We start from the raw sequence: 19,606 nt of genomic DNA on the forward strand, positions 1-19,606 counted from the left end.
GTCGTTTCCTGCCTCTTGCCATTACTCGCAACCACCGTAAATAATACAGTCATCCGAGACCAAGTGCAGTACATGCATACACACGTACATGCAAGCCATCTGCAGCCCGCTTATTTTCGTTCTGCTTTGTGTTAAGCGGTGGCTGTGCAATTGTTTTGTACGCATTTTCCGTTGGCGCGTTTCGGTCAAGAGACGCACGCTCCCCAACGTTTTTTGATCAAGCATATCAGTTTTTTAATTCATTTGGCAAATGCGAGTTTAATTTAAATAAATAATCATTAAATCGAATTAGATTTAGATTAGAAATAGAGTCAAATATGGCTACTAAGGAAATTTTTTGACGATTCAAAAAAGAAACGCAATATGTCCGTTAAAAGCATAATGCGTTAAATGATCAAATAATAAAGGATAAATTAAACCTAGAGGCTATAGAATTAGAATGTAGATTAGAAATGCTGGCCTTACATATAGATACAGCGTTAAAATATTAGACTCGAGTAAAAACTTTTGACCTAGATGAGATCGTGCCGAGATCGAAGAACTTTGTATAACGACAAAGGCTCGTCTAAGGTCCGTTATCAAGACATTAAGTTCAATGATGCGCCATGTAGAAATCTACTTGGTTGTTTAATATACGTAATGTTATTTACTCGTCCCGATTTAAGTACATCTATTAGTATATTGAGTAGATATAAAAATAAAAATAATCAAGAGTTGTGGCAATGCCTTAAATGAGTATTGAGGTATCTAAAAGGTACTATTGATTTAAAACTAACATTCGTTAGAATTTTAAATTTTAAAGAAACTATAATCGGATATGTTGATTCTGATTGGGCTGGGAGTGAAACTGACAGAAAAAGTACAAATGGGTATATATTAAACATGTTTGGGCATGCCTGATATGATGGAATAAAAAGAAACAGAACTCAGTGGCTGCTTCTTCTACTGAAGCAGAATATATAGCTTTGTTCGAAGCAGTTAGAGAAGTTCTATAGCTTAAATCGTTAATATCTTGTATTTAATTCGAATTAAGTGGGCCAATCAGAATACTTAAAGATAATAAAGTTTGTATTAGTATAGCCAATAATCCCACTTGCCACAAGAGATCGAAACACATTGGCATAAAGTACCATTTCTCAAGAGAGCAAATTGAAAATAAACTAATTACTCTTTAGTATGTTTCCACAGGGCACCAAGTGACCGGGATCCTGACAAAGTCGTTGACTGCTGTTAGACTTGTAACCCTCAAATTGGGTCCCACAAACTAAAATTTGTTCACTTAAATAAATTTTTTTTGAATTTTGTATAAAATTTATTAAGTCATGATCCGATTAAGGTTTTTCTGGGTTTCCCTTATTCCTAGAACAAGTTTTTGAAAAGAACTATATCTGGACAAATGTGGATCATTCATATTTTTCCCAGAAGGCGCAACTTGTTCTAGAAGAAACTGTATTGTAACATAATCAATTATAATTTACAAGTAAGAGGTTCTAGTCGGGAACTTCCGACTAGGGGATACCCTGAACCCTCTTCTTACAACATCAAATGCATATATATATTCTATTTTAGAAGCTATATGTCAAGTTTGGTAACTCTAGCTCTTATTATTTACCCAAATTGCCCAAAAAACAGGATATCGATTTTTATCGATTGCTTGGAAACGAAGTAAGTTATCGATTATCGGAAACAAACTTACATTTAAAATTTCAGTCTCTAGCTCTTATAGGTTCTGAGATCCTTGCGTTCATAGATCGACTCGGCTATTGGTGCTGATCAAGAATATATATACTTTATGGGGTCGGAGATGCTTTCTTCTGCCTGTTACATACATTTAGGTTTTGCACAAATACAATATACCCTAATAGCTTTTTTTAATGGGTTCAGGGTATAAAAAGGTCAATGTATCTTTTGAGGTGGTGTGTTGAAATACACACACACTCATTCATACAAAAGTTACAATGACCAAGTAGGCTTTTGTTATTTTCAGTCTTGATACTGAAATGCTTCTATCGCTTAGCCTCACTCTTCGCTGAGCATCAGAATAAACAACTTGAAGCGCTCAATAAGTAAGATAATAAATATAAAAACTAATACAAAATTAAACAAGTATTATTATTTAATTGTGTACGATATTAGACTGGTTATTCCAATAACCGCGAATTCATTGCACAGGTGTTTCACACATTTTGGAAATTTTATCCCTCGGTAAAAATTAGGATATAGATCTTAGTGAATACATGTTTCAGAGATTTTGGAAATTCAACTCTCAACTGTAGTGATTTTGCAGAAAATTTGCTATTTGTGCATTATTGAATCAGCTTCACTCATTTCTGAGATGTCTGTGAATATTTATGAGATACAATTATCGCAAAATCCACCGCTTTTAGATGAAAATGCGGGTCTAGAGATAAATGAACGAATGTTTATTCTTCGACTTCAACAGTTTCACAAGACATATAATATTTGATGGATTTGAGATAATACGAGTAAGCTTAAATCGTGTACGTACTATTAGTGTGTAAAAACTTAAAGGACACAATTTGCCATGAAAAAGGCCGAAGAATAAACAGTTTTAAATAACGTATTATTGGTTGATTGTTTTGGCTATAATTTAGTTATATTTGTGTTCATGGTAACACATCAGGATTTAAATGTTCAAATATTAGACAGTCGAAAACAACCGTAATGAGAAAATTTTCTTGATTTTGTTGCTCCACTGCAAATCTGAATTAGTTTTAAAAATAGAACTCACCTTTATACGTTTCGCCCACTCACTATCACTTATCGCAATAATATCCAAACAATAATCGCACACTTTACGGATCTCCTCATTTTTGTCATGCATAAGATCGATGAGATAAGCTGTCGATTCAGTTTCTTTAATCATGTACTCTCGTGTGCTTTCGTGTCGCAGAATTTGCTGGAACACAAAAATGATCTGTAGCACAATCTCATCATCCTCCTGCTTGGCCTTAAGTAATTCGATTAATGATACCACGACCTTGGCGCGACAGAAAAGGAGCGCACAAAGCTCATCGAAAGCACACGTTCCCAGATAAACGATAGTGTCGAGTACAACATCGTCAAGTCTTGCGCAGGGCACTAGCACTTGTCGAATCCAGGGTATTAGTTTATGATTCTGCAATATTTGCGAGTAGTCTAAGTCAGTTAGCGCTAGGTTACCTAATATACCTAAGCACTCCACAATGAAGGACTCATCGTCGCAGATCGTCAAAATACGCGCTAAGTCCCCTACGTATTCAATGTATTGTAGTTGTAGTGATTCGTGCTGCGAAAGATTGCGCAGTAGTTTCATCAATAGTGCATCTTGATACTTAAAAGCTCGATCCATAAGGCTGTGTAGACGCTGACCTTCAACCATAATATGTGCATTGCGTCGGTTTAATGACAAATTAATACAAAGCGCTATGAGATCTAGATCAACCTTTACATTCAGGTTCAATATGATAGCATCGGTGGCCATTTGTACGCACTCTGTGTGCATAAACATAGACTTGACCTTATCGTCGAGGCTCATGTGGTAAAGTATTTTAACCGCAATTCCGTGATGCTTCTCGTCGTTAATAAACATAACCAACAAAGGCAAATAGCCATCAGCAACCATTTTAAGACGCATTGTACCATCAAACGACAAATTAAATACAAGCTTAAGTGTTACCTGCACCAGATCTATATGCGGGTTTTGAAATAGGCGTGGTAGTTTCGACACAATGTTTAACGCGTACATCTCATCCTTGTTGTCGCCTACGATGGAAAGCTTCTTAAGAAACGTGGTAGCCAACATAAGTAAATCAATATTCTGACGATCAAGTGCTTTGACGAGCATCTTAACAATGTTTTTTCGTCTCATTTTGTCCTCAAGCTTGACGTTCTCGGCCATGTTTAACAACAGATAGAATGAAACCCGAAGCAACTGTTCTTGTTTCTTAGCAAATATCTTAAGTTGCTTGTTCAGTCGATCGATTTCCTCTTTTTTTATTTTAGGGTCATTTTGATCTAATGAATTAATGCATTGCGGCCTTGCTTCAACGGGATAAACGGTTTCCAATGCATTTGCACTAGCCCTGGCAGAAAGCGCCTCATGATAACTGCTGTTTAGTATTTGATTTTTCATTAGCGAAGAGGAATTGGTTCCGTGAAAGCTACTCCAATTTCCCGACTTAGGACGCTGTTTTAGCTCTGGTATACGGCGACGAGGCGGCTCCATCTGGAAAAAAAATGGTGATTTTTAAAAGCAGTTAATTTCATTTCATGCCACTTGCTGTTTCTAATAAGTACATCTTTTTTTTTCTCTGTCATAAAATTTTTATAACTATCTTTTCGTTAACCCATCACAGACAGACAACCCAACGAAATCATAAGTGGAATATTGTTTATATATACTGTGTTAGTATGCGTCGAGCTGAGGGCCGAAATAAGGTTCTAAGGTATCTGCCAGTGGTACTGTCTATAACTAATGAGCAAGAAAAGACAGCTGGTTATATTTTTTTAGTCCAAAGTGTAACGACAGTGAAGTGACATTCGGGGAACATGAGAGATTAATCTGTGCGTACTCAGAGCTTGCAAGACGTTTCGCATTGCGGGCCACCGAGGCACTAAAACCATCTTGGGGATCGGATAAATCCGAAGGTATTCCTAACGAGTCCTTAAATTAACCTCCACCACAAAGCATCAGCCGCAGGACTTCGTTACCATCTAAAATAATTGCGCGCGAGAAGTTTAATTAAAATAACAATAAGAATATCGTGGTAGTTGTCCATTTAACTTTTCACTTTAACCGAAGCATTATTTGAACTTTAAGTCTGTACGCAAGATACCCACTTTGCCGATATTGGCAAGTGAGAGTACAAATACAGATTCAGGCATTGCCGAACTCCTTTTGTTTCAAACTACTTTGAAAGGTCAGCCTGCTGAACGACATTTTAAATTCCATCATCACTGAATGATTGATATTTAGCGCCCCTAACATGGTCAATGCAACATTCTCGAAGGGCTCTGGTGGTGTAAGCTTGGGTACTGTGTTGAATAAGTTTATTGATAAATACTTGCAAATTTTCCGCTAAAGTTCCACATTTGCAAGTGGAATTTCCAAAATCGATAGAAAAAAGTATTCATTTAATTTTTATGTACTGCTTTGAAAATAATCTTAATCGGACAACTTAAAATCTCGTCCATTCAGGACGGGTTAGTACTTGTAACAGAGCCCACTACTTACAACCGCCACTACTCAACAACTCCACCAACAGTGTTGGTGAGAAAAAAAAAACGGATTAAAATAGCAGCACGCACAATCGCAATTGTTGATAGAATGCTATTAAGACACGCGATGTATACAAGAATTCTTGCTGCCGCAAGCGTGAGGCCAGCCACAACACATTATCTTTAATAACTTTTTTGTTTCTTAACAGATCTTGCTGAAATTTTCAACGTACCATAGAATATTTGTGTATTCTCAAAAAGTCAATTGCATTTAAATTGTGGCTTAAATTGGTGGGCAAATCAAGTTGGGTTATTGACTTGATTTATGCTGTGCGATGGTGCATATTTTGTATATGAGTATAAGCATTTATGCGCTTGGGCGCCTGTTAAAGAGAGAGCATTGAGAGCACCGTGAGTAAAAGGGAGCGAGATAATATATCAGATAAAATATCATCGAGATAAGATATCAATTGGTGACAATAACAGTTCTGGCAAGAACCAACCAATAAAAATAAACGTTCGACCATCAAACATAAACATCCGCCACAATCGTTATTTCCACCGAATCGCCAAAGCAAACGCAGCTAAAATCAGGCTGATGGAATTCACCCAATAAATAATAAATAGACAGAGAGGATTGTGAGATAAAAAGCAATTTTTCGAAAAAAAAAAGTTGATGTGAGATACCGAGGTTCCAAACACAACACCCTTCAGAAATCTTTCTATTAAAAAGAACAACCAATATTAAATCAAAACAAGCGACTGGACTAAAAAACACACAACAAATCCAGTCCTTGCTTTTCTTCTTTGGTTTGGGGCTTCAGCATATAATCTTCTGCCCTCTTCTAGCTCATTATTGATGTTTCTTAGCAATGCTATGCCTTTAATTTGTATTCACAAAGTCATGTCATCTTCTTCACTCGCTTTCAACTTGCCAGCAGATTTCAATAATTTTTGATTTTTGGACCAGCAAAGAACTCATTCACATACCACTAACTTTCTTATATAACATTTTTGATATAATGCCTGAGACAAACATAGTTTCGTATTTAGTTTGCAACTATTATTACAATCAATAATTGTATTCCTTAAAAATTATATATCATTTCTATAAATAAGGGTATCAAAGCCTCGACGCGCCAAATATTTATTGATATGCGTGTCTCAACTCACACATTTTGGTGCCAATTTGCGTGTACATGTATGTGTGTTGCCAAACCAAGGGAAGTATATTCATTCTATTGCGCATGTGACGGCACAGCCTAAGGCTTTATGTGTGCGATCGTTGGGTAATGTAAATTAGTACATATTTAAAAAAATTAATTATTATAAAAGACCCTATATAATTAATTACTTAAATGTACGTTATAAAGATATAAATATATTTTAAGCGACGCAAGAAATGAAATTCTATAAAATTTGACGTCATAATCTTGGTGCGCCGTGTGCGTAACCCTTCGATTTGAATGCAATGGCCTGCTGCCATTCGAATTTTCTAACTACTTGCACAAGGATTCGGTTGTGCAAGTACCCATATTGTGTTGTTGTTTCTATGCGCTGCCTTCTAGGAACGACAGAGAAACCAGCAACAAGCACAGTATTATTATTCGCTTTTCTTTGCACTGAGTTTCCTACCTCCTCGAAATCTTGCTTCAAAATTTCAGTGATCAAAAAGACGACGAAAAAAAATGGGGTTTTACGCGCACTGTTCTTGTTTTGCAGCTGATTTGTTATTGCTTCCTATGGTAAATAAGCTTTATTTTTGGAGTTAATAAAAGCTCGGATTGACTTTTTATTTCTATCTCTGTTTATTAGTCAATAATTGTTTTCTTTATCATCTTCTACTTTTCATCTTCTACTACCTTCACTTTCGTGCGTAAAATAAATTTATCAAGTATCAAGTTTATCATTTGAAGTATTGTTACGTTTGAAGTAACTCGCAATAGAAAAAACAACAAAATACTTGTGAATAATTTGAATTTATGCGGGTATTTGAAATACTTTTACATAAATTAATACATTTGAAAAAGTATTACGTTTGAAGTAACTATCAATAAAATACAACAAAATGCTTGTGAAAATATTAAATTGATGCGGGTGTTTGAAATTTTAAAGTTTATTAACCAACCTTTAAGAGTAATGAACTTAAGGATTTCGTAAAGATTGGTGGTCCGATCGAAGCTTAACACACAAATTATTGTTTAGCGAATTCGATATGAAATCCCTACTCAGGTTTGCAGTTAATACTGCACTCGCTAGTTATGACCAAATTATTGAACAAAATTTAAAAGAAATGGAAAATAAATTTTTTTACCCGTTAGTTCCCGGAATAATACAAGGCATAGAATGTCACAAGACATAAGAAATTGTGGTCAGTTTGATCAAATATTATCAGTCAATAAAACTATTAAAATTATAAATAAATAATCGATCCTTTTTTGTGTTAGGCATATTTTAATATGATATTGATTTTAATTTTTGCACAAGTTGCAGCCATTATAAAATCATTTAAATGATCAATCACTTGACCTACACATGTATGTGCGGGTGCTTGCCAAGCGTTTACCCTTTTGGCCCAACGGGCTGCTGCAGATAATAAGGGGTCATGCAGGCACCAACGTGGCAAACCCTTTCATTATTTCATAGGAGGAGGAGCAGGAGGAGCAGGAGTGAATCCGAAATTTGAGAAAAATTCCGTTCTATCACACAAATCATATGGGTGAGAGTAAGCCAAGCTGTTTCCTGTAGTGGGAGCGAAATAAAAAAAGTGATGCCGCTCTATCACACAAATCATATGTATTTCTTACTCTCTTGCTCCTGACCAAGTGAGCGAGTCTCGGACCCGAACAAAAACGAAGGCGACTTTGGACCAGAAATAAAAAAATCTAGCTGTCCAGTCTAGTTAGCGATTCTTGTCAATTGACTTATTCAACGGTGGTTGATGATTGCTTAGACGACTGATGGTGATACTTGCCAGACACAAACCGTCGATGACAATTTTCTGAAGGACTGGAAAATTGTCTTCAAGCTTAATGTGTCCAACCGCCAGGCATTAAAAAAATGCCTCCGTACCGAGGAGGAGGTCAATCCTATCAGACTGGTAAAAATTTTCGTCCGCAAGTGCTGCATTCGCGAGCAACCTTCAATCTGGCGTGCCGATTTCGAGTTACTATTTTAAACGGTGAAAAACGAGATTTAATTTCGGTAGATGTACTGTTGATTTTAGTCGTTTTATGCCCAATGCTACCAATTTCGAACTGATGCTTGTGGAGTTGCCTTGGGAAAAAGAGTCAAGCAGTGCTCGTTCTCGGACAAGTACCTTCGGAATGGCAAAAATAACTTGTCCACCTGAAGATTTACTCATTTGCGACTGCGTTGTTATGGATGGTGGCGATGTAGACGATGGTGATGCAGCCGTTTGCGACGGTTGGCTTAAGTGCAGTAGCGTGTGATAGCGATGCTTGCAACTTTAACAACGGTTATTAGAGGCACACTAAACCATCCGATGTCCTAATTGTAGATTTTTTGACGACTCAGTACTTTAGTTTTAGGCTCATGTCTCGAAACTGCGAACATTACACAATTTTGTGGTTGGAGCTGGAAATAACATTGCTTGTTGGATAATTAATACCAATTTATAGCAATTTTTCGTCTTTTCTTCCGAACCAGCCATTTGATACGATGAGAAGCTGATTGCAAATTTCACATTGACGTTCAAAAACGGTTGTGCATTGAGCCTCATTTGGCAATATACGTTTGCTGGTCGCATTTTACGATAATAATGTATATCAGCATGACTTGGCCTAAACCTGATCCTGTACACAACGACGAAGTCATGAGTACAGCGCTGACGTAGACAACGCAGCTGATTTCCGTCTGGTTTTTCTACTGGCTGTAGTGTGTAAGTATTTTTATAACGTTCTTAAAGAAGTAAGTCTTGAGTCATTTGGAATGCCTATACCGTCTCTAGAGCAGAGCACTTCAAACAATTCCATAGATGGTTAAACCTTTTAATGTTTGAAAGAGAGTACTCACGACCGCTTATCTGGCAGCGAAGAGGATGAGGATTGGCGAATTAGGTGCTATGCAGTCCATCATACATGTGGGATTGAATGGACAATTTTATACTCACAAGGGTAAGGTGGAGGTCATCTCTGCAGGTCCATTGTCTCCCTAATCTAATGCTCTCGTCCGTTATAAGACTAACTTTGATTTAACAATGTCACGCTCACTGAAGTGAGCGAGGGACAGTTTTAATGCTTTAATGTTAACAGTTCAACCTTGACTTGTCAATTTCTAGTCTCACAGATGTGAGTTTTCTACCAACGGAATGGAAATTCAGTCAGAATGTTAACAGCAGCAATGAGTGAGCAGAGGAAGCGAGTTAACGACGTTGAAGCAAGGGCAGCGAAAATAACCGAATGCCTATTGTAACGGGTCCAGAGTACTACAAGACCAGGTGGCCAAATATTGCTTTCGATGCTGTATTTTGCGAAGAGTTAGACGAAACATTCGTAGCTTGTCCGCAACGAAGTTATATTCTGTAACGATATGCTCAAATCTCGCAATGCGAACTATATGGGACAAAAGCACAAAACGCTCTCTTAAAACTTCACCCCTCAAGTCCCACACACTTTCACGAATGAAAAGCCGATTGAATTAAACAATACATTGATACTTAAAATAATGTACAAATGTGAAATATGACCAAATAACACTTTTTACCAATTTCCCACGGAAATGCCATATTAATGGGGCTATAAGAATAATAAAATATGTTTTGTGTTGATTATTTGGTCAACTCACAATGTCATACGTGTTTTTTGGCAGGGCCTAAAAAGACGGAAAACAGAAAACTGTTTTGTTTTTAATGAAAATTTTTCACTCCGAAATTTGTTTTTTTTTTCTGTACGATTGATGAATTGCCATTGTTCATAAATGAAAATTATTATAGACAACGAGAGCACTAGTGAGTTTCTTACCTAGCCCTGAATATGCTGTTTGATTGTAGAGCAAAAGGAACAATTTGGCTGTTTAATGTGTTAAGACCACTCGATGTGAATCGGGTAGACATGATAGTTTTGATGTTAACAATTTCGATTGTAATATATTGGTAAACAGACATAACAGATTACAGCGGCTTTGCACATTTTTGAAATTGGCGCGAATATTTGTATTTCTTTGATATTTATTTAACTACTTCTTTATTAAATGAAAAATTAATATGGTTGCAAGGGAGGGTGGAGCGCCTGACTGCTGCCGAAAATGTAATCAAGAACGGTTGAGAGGGCTTTTTTAAGAAAAAACAACTATTTTACTTTAGTTTTTTTTTTCGGTAGTTGCAGGTGTATTTGGTGTTAGAAGAATGTCCAGAGTAGCCCCTTCTCGATACGAATTTTGCACAGGCAAAAGATTTTTAGATTTACGGTGCATTGGTTTGCTGGTCCAAAAAAGGAAAATTCGTAAAAATCTTCAGAGCCTGTTGCAAGATGAGTGCTGTTAAAGCTGGTTCAAGAAAATTAAATTCAGGAGAATAAGTTTGTATAATTATAAGTATGTAGGGTTTGCATTTTGCGTTTGCAACCTTGCTGTATTTCGGGTAAAAGTAAATGTTTTAAATCGGCGGTGCTGTGAAAACATTAAAAATTATGAATTCTATGTGCTTCTTCTCTTTACTTGTGTGCATCGGTCTCATTGTCATGATAAAATCTGATTCGTTTATTATATTAAAGTACCGTGTATTTTTGTTTATTGATAATACTGGTTATTTAAGGAAAATATAAATATATTTATTTGCATACCAAATATAAATTTTGTTAAATGGTTATTTAAATTTATTAATTTGTATTTTAACGCATTATATTATTTAAATAATATTATTCAAATAGCATCCAACTATATTATTGGTAGAAGTTCAATTTAATAAAAATGAATACCCATTTAACGTAATCCATAGTTAGTATAACAAAAAAAATGTTTATAGATTCATAATTATTAAAATTTTAATTAATTGATTATTAAATTTTATTTGTGTTTTATGTAATGATCTTATTCACCTCTTTTGGTTTCTCTTCTTTCATAATGTCCAGCGAGTTCTCAGTACTACGATTAAGGTTATCCTTGCCGGTCTTGGCCGACTGCGGGGTGGAACCGTTAGGATGCTTGCGGACATCCAGCTCGTTACGCATAGTTTCGTAGCGACGCAATTCGAAGTCGATGATATCCATGCACAGTGACCCTATCTGTTGCGTAATGACCTTATAGATTACAATACAAATTTTACTTGCTTTAACTCACCTTGTACTGTACAATTAGTGGATGAAACTTGGTGTATGTAGAAAAACAAAAGAATATATAAATAATGTTTGTGGATAAGTCCAAGCTTTTCCGCCAATCTTCGCGCAGCACTCGGGATAACGCACTGAGGCAGGCCTCTACAAAAACAGAGGTAAGTCAACAATTTGCAACATGCGTACAACAAAAAAAAAAAAAGAAAAGGAATTTAACAAGTTACCACTTTTTTCTAACTCTTCGAGATTATCGGGATTCCGAGCCATCTGCAGAATCATGGCAGATCCGCGTACTCGCTCACTCAACTCTTCGTAGAGTAGATCGACATACTCCTCAATGTTGGTAATGGTCACATCTGCCGTTGATATAGCTGTTGTTGTGGCCCCATTAGACGCCGATCCCATAGTTATACCAGATATGGCCCCTACACTGTTATAAGACCGCGCCGAAGCGCGCGTATAAGATGTGTGCAGCGCCGCCGATTTACGATTGTTTGTATGTGGATTTTCAGCAATATCTGTGTTTTGATAAATAATAAATAGGTTATATCCGCTAATAAGTTATTGGCAAAGCTGGCCCTCACCATTGTATTTACGGTTCTTAAGGTAGAATATGATTTGCTCCACTTCGTTTAGCTGCGACTTGTGTATAAGCTCACATTTTTCCACCACTTCGCGAGCAAGAGCAGCGGGATCTGTTTTGCTATTTAGCGAACGCAGGCGTATTGTTTTCTGACAATTCTTCAATGTGTAATCATGCATAAAATATATGAGATAAGCAACAAGTCATAATAAATTTAGCTATATATAGGTATTTTGAATTAACATCGTCGCCTGCTTTAGTTGAAATTATTTTTTTAATTTAAAATAGAAACATTTTATTTTACAGTTATGTAAACAAAAAGATACATAAATTATGGTCAACTTTAAAAATGAATTTTGGTTTTATTTATTTCTGTAAAGAACTGATAACGAACAATCTAGGAAACACTAATAAAAGTAAAGTAATAGAATGTTAAAATCGGTCTTGTGTTTCAAACCTTTTTCTCCTCAATCATGGGATTGTTGGGTTCTCCAAAAACGGTGGCCTCGAGTTGATAGTTGACTATTAGTGCCATGTCCGTGGGGTGCGGTTCTATACAGCCGCCTTTCCAGCGTCTGTAACAACAAAATGTTAGTATAAACGGACATAAATACATTTCTATCCATCTTCAAATCGTAACTAAAGGCATCAGATAATGTATAGTTTGAATCGGTGAAGTTTTTGATGAAAACTAAGTGAAAGAAGGCATTAATCTCATGTTAAGTTTTATTAGTATGTATGTACATATATCGCGATAATTTGTGATGGTACCCAGTAGTTAGATGGATAGCTGTATTGTCTCGGAAGCTTATGAGCTTAGCTTTTGTGTTTCAGGCAGTACATATAATGTGGTCGGCCAGATCGGACCACTATGTAATATAGCTACTGTAATAATGACCACCCGAAAAATGATTTTTTATTTGAATACGTAATTTTCAATCTACAAATCACAATCACAGATTAAACCTAACATAAATCATACCAAATGGTAACACCAAATAAGAAAGAGGTCCTAGTCGGGAGTTGCCGACTTGGGATACCCTGAACCCCTTTTCTACCAACACCAAATGCAAATCGTGCTAAGCGGTCGTTTGCCTTAGCAGTTAAAAAAAATTTCCCCTTACTAGAAATCGAACCTGTAACAGCTCGCACCATTCACAAAAGCCTCTACTCGACAACTACACCACCAATTTATTTCTTATAAAAAAATAATAATAAATAATTGGTTGACAATAAGAGTTGGGTTATTAACTTGATTTATAGCTCTGGGGTGGTAGCGGAGAGGTGGCGATAGGTATGAAATGAAAGATACTTGAAATATCTATAATATTCTAGAAGCAACATATCATGTTTGGTGGCTCTAGCTCTTATTATTTACCCAATTCGCTAAAAAAAAAGGATGTCGATATCGATTTATCGATTGCTTGGAAACGGAGTAAGTTATCGATTATCGGAAACAAACTCGATCTGCGCGGGAGCTAGGAGCATCTACATCTAAAATTTCAAGTCTCTAGCTCTTATAGGTTCTGAGATCCTTGCGTTCATACATACGGACGGAGGGACGGACATGGCTAGATCGACTCGGCTATTGATGCTGATCAAGAATGTATGTACTTTTTGGGGTCGGAGATGCTTCCTTCTGCCTGTTACATACATTTGGCTTTCGCATAAATACAATATACCCTTATACCCATTTTTAATGGGTTCAGGGTATAAAAATAACCAAAGACCATTGCTTTTACCGCTGAAAATGAAATAACAAAATGTAATAATATCTTGAAAAATATATGTGCAAATAATATGTAAATACACAGCTTAGCCTACCTTGCTCCAAAAGAACTCTCTGAGTCAAGGGGCGCTAGGGAATTATTATAATATGTATATTTGTGTGCATGTACTTTATTTATTTATTTTTATTTTAATTTAAATAATTCCGATTTTTTGTTTTTGATATGCGTTATTCCTTACATTATTACTTAAACAGATACGAAAAATATTAACAATTTATTGATGACTGCTGCCAATACAAATGCAACACTTATGCATAATGCAAATGATTATCACAGCCTGTGACGCGCATTCGCTGAAACCGATATTTTTATGATTTCTAACCTAATAACGAAATGGATTTAAAAAGAATGTAAATATCGATTATTGTCGATTAACAAACTTAATATACGGGCACTAGGAGGAGATCGACTGGGCTATTGATGCTGCCCAAGAATATATTTACTCTGTGGGGTCGGAGATTTTTCATGCTTCCTTTTATATACATGTACACAAATCCATTATACCCTTAATGTCTAATCAATGGATTAAGAGTATAATCAAAATATTCTTTACTGGTATGATCCGGTATGTCTCGTAGATCTTTGCTTAATGTACTTCTCAGAAAAGGCATTTTCGATACACATTTTCTCATATGAATTTGCACATAATCGTAATTATTGATTGGGATGCAAAGCAGCAGCAAATATTTAGGCCTTGCTGATAAATGCAGATTTTCTACATGCCTTAAACTTCGGCTAAATAAGTGCAAACAAAAGCTTGCGTAAAAAAAGGTAAAACACTAATTATATACTTTAAAATATGATATAAAAAATAAAAGATGGAAGAAACAGCGGTAAAAATGTGCATCAGTTTCTTGTCGTACTTTTGTTTTTTGACGACCCCAGTTTAGTATGACATTGTCGCTAAAAAATGAAAATGCTGGAAAAAGTATAATAATTACTATAATAAGCACGAAAGAGTATATACGTTGAGCGGTTCCCATTTAAAATGGTATAATGTTTTTGTGCAAGTGTATGTAACAGACAGAAAGAAGGATTCCAGGCCCCCATAAGGTATATGTTTTCTTGATTAGCATCAAAAGCCGAGTCGATATAGCCATATCCGTCTGCCTGTCCTCAAAACCTATAAGAGCTTGAGACTTTCACCCGCAAGTGTGGAAAAATCGCGAAAAACGTTTGTTTGAAACTTTTTTGTTTACCATCCGATCTGCTTCGAACTCAAATTGTTTAAATTCATTTGGGGGCACTTTTCCAAAAATGTATTCCTCCTTGGTGGAAATGGGGGTCAAAGCTTTGGTGGGTGACGTTTCGCTCTCAAATTCATTTCCAGGGATCTATATGATCAATTATTTGGCACGTGTTTCACATTTTTCGCAGAATCAAAGCATCTTCGTTTGAAAGTGCAATTAAATGATTTTGTTAGTTAAGTTTAAAGTTTTTTTTGATTTGCTTTAAACTTGTTTTCGGAACTTAACTTTAAGGAATACCTGTTTCAGCGAATTGGGAAATTCCACCCGCAACAGTGGTAAATTGGCGAATAACGTTTGTATGAAAGTGTTTGTTTATCGTCCGATCAGTATTAGAGAATTGAAAAACACGATCACATAGATTTTATGCGAACAGACGGTTATTCCATAAACATTTTAAGAACTTAATTTTCTTACAAAAAAGACTAGATCTAGATTTTTCTAGCCCAAAATTTTTAAAAATATATAATAACTTATATTGTACTAAAACTATATTGTATAGAAATGACTACAACGATCAACGCCTATAAAAACCTTTTAAACGAAAAATATCAGCCCATGCGGCGCTCAAAGCACGGATGCTATTTTTATATCAAATGTACGCCAATAAGAAAGATTTCTTTTACGTTCATGATCCGTTCATTCATACAAATTTGTATGCTTGAAATTCAGGAATCCTAAAAACTACAAATTTTAGAAATAGGCATTGAATAGACAGGCGAATAACCTCCACATCAAACGCATAAATGCTTTTATCCATATACAATTCCCTTAAAAAGAAAAGAACGAAATGCCAGCTGAATTTAAGAAAAATTATATTATAAATATGTATAAATTAGATTTAAACGAACTATAGACATCATTGAAGAGAAAATTGAGAGCACTGAGAGTAAGCCAAGCCAGTTTCCTGAAGAGCGAGCGAAATAAACGAGAAAGAGAGGCTATCTTCGGCAAGCCAAAGATTTAATACCCTTGAAGACCCAATCTTAATGCTTTATCCGTATCTAAGGAGCACAGAGAAAATAGTTAGTGTCAAACATGGTAAAAAAAAAGTTTTTCATACAAGAACCTCATTTTCGACGAATTGTTCCTATGGAAGCTATATTATATAGTTTTCCGATATGAATACAATTTAGCATAAATGTAGGGAACATAGTGAAACTTATAAAAGCCGAGGTTGGTTAAGATATCTTGAAAAATCAAAAATTTTCAATAGAACAACTTAATTTTGGACCGATCGCTCCTATGGCATTTTAATTACATACTGGTCCGATGTAAATAAGAATTTGCGTAAATGTAGGGAGCATCGTAAAACCTATAAATGCTGCAAATCCATACAATTTAATTTTCGACAGCTCGTTTCTATGGCAGCTATATGATATAGTGGTCCGATATTAATAGGACATCGCGTATATATGAGACGCATCGTAAAACAAATAAATACCGCTTTGGTTCAGATATCTTAAAAAAAGAAAAATGTTTATCATACAAGAACCTACTTTTCGACAGATCGTTCCTATGGCAGCTATATGATCCAGACAGTTCCGACATATGAACTGCGTGCAACAGGAAGGACTTCTGGAAAGTTTCATAACGATAGCTTTTAAATTGAGAGACTAGTTCGCATAGAGACAGAAAGACGGGCATGGTTATTTCGACTCGGCTGTTGATACTGATCAAGAATATATATACTTTATGGGGTCGGAGATGTCTCCTCTTATGAGATACACATTTCGAGACAACAATAAGAAAAATACCCACGAAAAGGGTATAAGAACAGCGATGACTTTTTATTACACAAAGCATATTGCTCTCTAACTCTCTTTCTCACTAAGCGAGTGGGCGAATCTTCGAACCGAACAAAAACGAATTCGTCGCTAGACCCGAACTAGAGAAAATGAATGATTAGTAATTTTTTGGCTGTCCCATCTATATATTGTATGGTTAGTGATAGAGCGGAAGCTGCCCGCGTGGTAACTTGGGCACTGGGAGGAGAATTTCAAGCATTTAATTCTTTAAGGTTCTGAGATCAATGCGTTCATGCATGCGAACGTTCGGATATGGGTAAACAACTCGTGTATTAATGCTGACTAAGAATATATATACCTTATGGAGATACATTTGCACACAACCATTACCTATTTTTTAATGGGGTCAGCGTATAAGATGAATATGAACTGGAGTGAGGACCAAACATTTTTGAAATAACGTATCCAAAAAAGTATCCAAGCACGTGCTAGTTCCAATAATTTCGGGCTAACGGCTTCTGTTAATACCCACATTTTGTTAGACAGGCCACAGTAGAAATGTGTCACATTAAAATGCTTGGGATAACTAATCTTATTAATTATAGTGTGTTTGATTATATGCAGTCGGATACAGTTTTAGCACTCAAAATTATTTCAAGTTGCAACATACAGTATGTCTACCGTGTTTTTACTAGCCATGTTTGTGTTTTTAGTTGAAAATAAATGTACTTAAAAGTGGGTGTTTTTGTTAATAATTTTGATTTATCAAAACCAACGATTTAGAGGAATATTTTTAGAAAAATTCAGAAAGCAACAAACAGCGTATTTCGTTATTGCGAAAACCGCAATATTATTCCAGCAGTTAAGTTCGGATAACTGTCAGTGATGGTGTGGGGATGTATTTCGAGCAAGGGAGATTTGACCTCCTTTGATACTATGGATGCTGGACAATATCTGCGCATTTTACAGTCACATCCGTCAGCATTGCACGGAAGTTTAGATTTTATGAGGGCAATAAGCTAATTTTTAAACTTTATCAGCAGCATGACCCGAAGTAAAAAGCTCAAATTTTAATATAATATATTTTGTTTATTTCAATTTAATCAGAGTGACAATGGTGAGGGTGTTCCTGGTATTGGAAAGGTATTGAACACTCCATCGCAAAGTCCTGATATAAACCCAGTAGAAAATGTGTGGAAATTTTGGGGAAATAAATGTAAAGCGGAGTCCGAAATCAAAAACTGATTTAAAATCTGCTGTACTGGAAGAATGGCAGAAGATTCCAGAAACATTCATATAAAACCTAATTGAAGCAATGAAACTGCGAAGACAGCAGGCATGTGACGCAACTGGCAGCCACACAATATATTAAATTAAATAGTTTACTTTTTTGTATTTTTACTTTTTTTTAGTAGTGCAGTTTAGCGTAAGAACACTTGACTGCATAAAATTTGAATGTTTTTAGTTTTTTAAATCTATAAAATGTTAAGTTGCTATTTTTTTTAATCTTTATTTTTATACCGTTCTAGGAAGAAAGGAAGAATCAAAATAAATTAGGAATGAAAAAAAAAATATTTTTAAATAAACATAAAAAATTAGGTTTTTTAGTTCTAGTAAAAACGCTTTGTTGACAAACTGTATGTCCTTCACCGTCCAATCTACTCAGCCCACCGGAATCCACATTAGTTACTTATTTGTTTTGCTTTTTGTATGGCAATATCACATGTAAGAACTAGTGAAAAAATCGATGACAGTTGACAGTGCGCATTTAACAAATCGAGTTCAATTTACATATAACGTTTTTTTCGTATAACTTAGAATTCAAATAAAAGTTAGTTTTAAAATGACATGTTTGAAAATATATATAAAAACATTATGTTCTGCATCTTATGCTGGAACGTCACACTTACTTTTTAATAAACTTTGCATCATCGCTTGTTTGCATAGCTGTCCAAGAAACTTTGAAATACTTAATGAAGAAATCTAAAATTGTTTATTTATTTTTCTTGCAACTTCTACGCCGCCTTTGCTGGTTCGTGGTACTTTATGTCTGTTTTAAATAATGTGGTCAGACGGCTTATTCGGGAGACTGTTTCCTTTTGAAAACCACTGCTAATAGTAGTTATTAAATAATAACGATAATGAATAACAAACAGCAGTACAAATCCCAGATATTCGGAAAACTAGTCGAAAATTAAATTCCACGCAACCTGTCGATACGAACATCGACAAAGATGTTAGTGATGAGCGATATTTACTGAAATAATATTCAAAAGTAACTAGTTACTGTTGTTGGCAATAACGAAAGTAATGTCAATTAACAATGAGTACATTTACGGGGAACGAATGAAATTTATGGTAGATGTGAAATTGCTGTTCCCATTGGCCACATTGAACATCTAACAGTTAGTATATATATACTTTATGGGGTCTGAGATGCTTCCTTCTGCCTGTTACATACATTTGGATTTTGCACAAATACAATATACCCTTATACCCATTTTTAATGGGTATAAAAACCAGTTGAAGTCATCCATGTAGCCCCAATAGAATTTGAAATACATATCAGAGACAAAATTTAAAAGGCTCAGGACGAGAACTTAGGGCAAACAAACTCGGACAGAAGTAATAGAGAATATCAGTATCAACTTGGAAATAAATTGACACCGATCTGGGCACGACAGTTCTTATTAGGGGGAGGTTGGTCCATAAGGACAGCATTAAGTAA

The 19,606-nt window shown here is 35.5% G+C and overlaps 1 protein-coding gene across 2 annotated transcripts in view; it reads right to left on the bottom strand.

Moving 5' to 3' along the window:
• LOC115765139 (kinesin-associated protein 3) overlaps positions 1 to 19,091 on the bottom strand; it is a 37,053-nt gene extending 17,962 nt beyond the window's left edge. For both annotated transcript variants that reach the window (XM_030708541.1, XM_030708542.1), the window contains exons 1-7: positions 18,789 to 19,091; positions 12,551 to 12,668; positions 12,095 to 12,251; positions 11,735 to 12,028; positions 11,518 to 11,654; positions 11,277 to 11,462; positions 2,753 to 4,228 (exon numbers count right to left, since the gene is read on the bottom strand). In XM_030708541.1, coding sequence (XP_030564401.1) covers positions 2,753 to 4,228; positions 11,277 to 11,462; positions 11,518 to 11,654; positions 11,735 to 12,028; positions 12,095 to 12,251; positions 12,551 to 12,668; positions 18,789 to 18,823 — 2,403 coding nt within the window. In that variant the 5' untranslated portion in view covers positions 18,824 to 19,091. The remainder of the gene's footprint in view (positions 1 to 2,752; positions 4,229 to 11,276; positions 11,463 to 11,517; positions 11,655 to 11,734; positions 12,029 to 12,094; positions 12,252 to 12,550; positions 12,669 to 18,788) is intronic.
• Between the last annotated feature and the right edge of the window lie 515 nt (positions 19,092 to 19,606).

This window comes from Drosophila novamexicana, unplaced genomic scaffold, assembly GCF_003285875.2.
Source record: "Drosophila novamexicana strain 15010-1031.04,08,12 unplaced genomic scaffold, DnovRS2.1 tig00000932-arrow-arrow-pilon, whole genome shotgun sequence".
In the NCBI taxonomy this organism is placed as follows: domain Eukaryota; kingdom Metazoa; phylum Arthropoda; class Insecta; order Diptera; family Drosophilidae; genus Drosophila; species Drosophila novamexicana.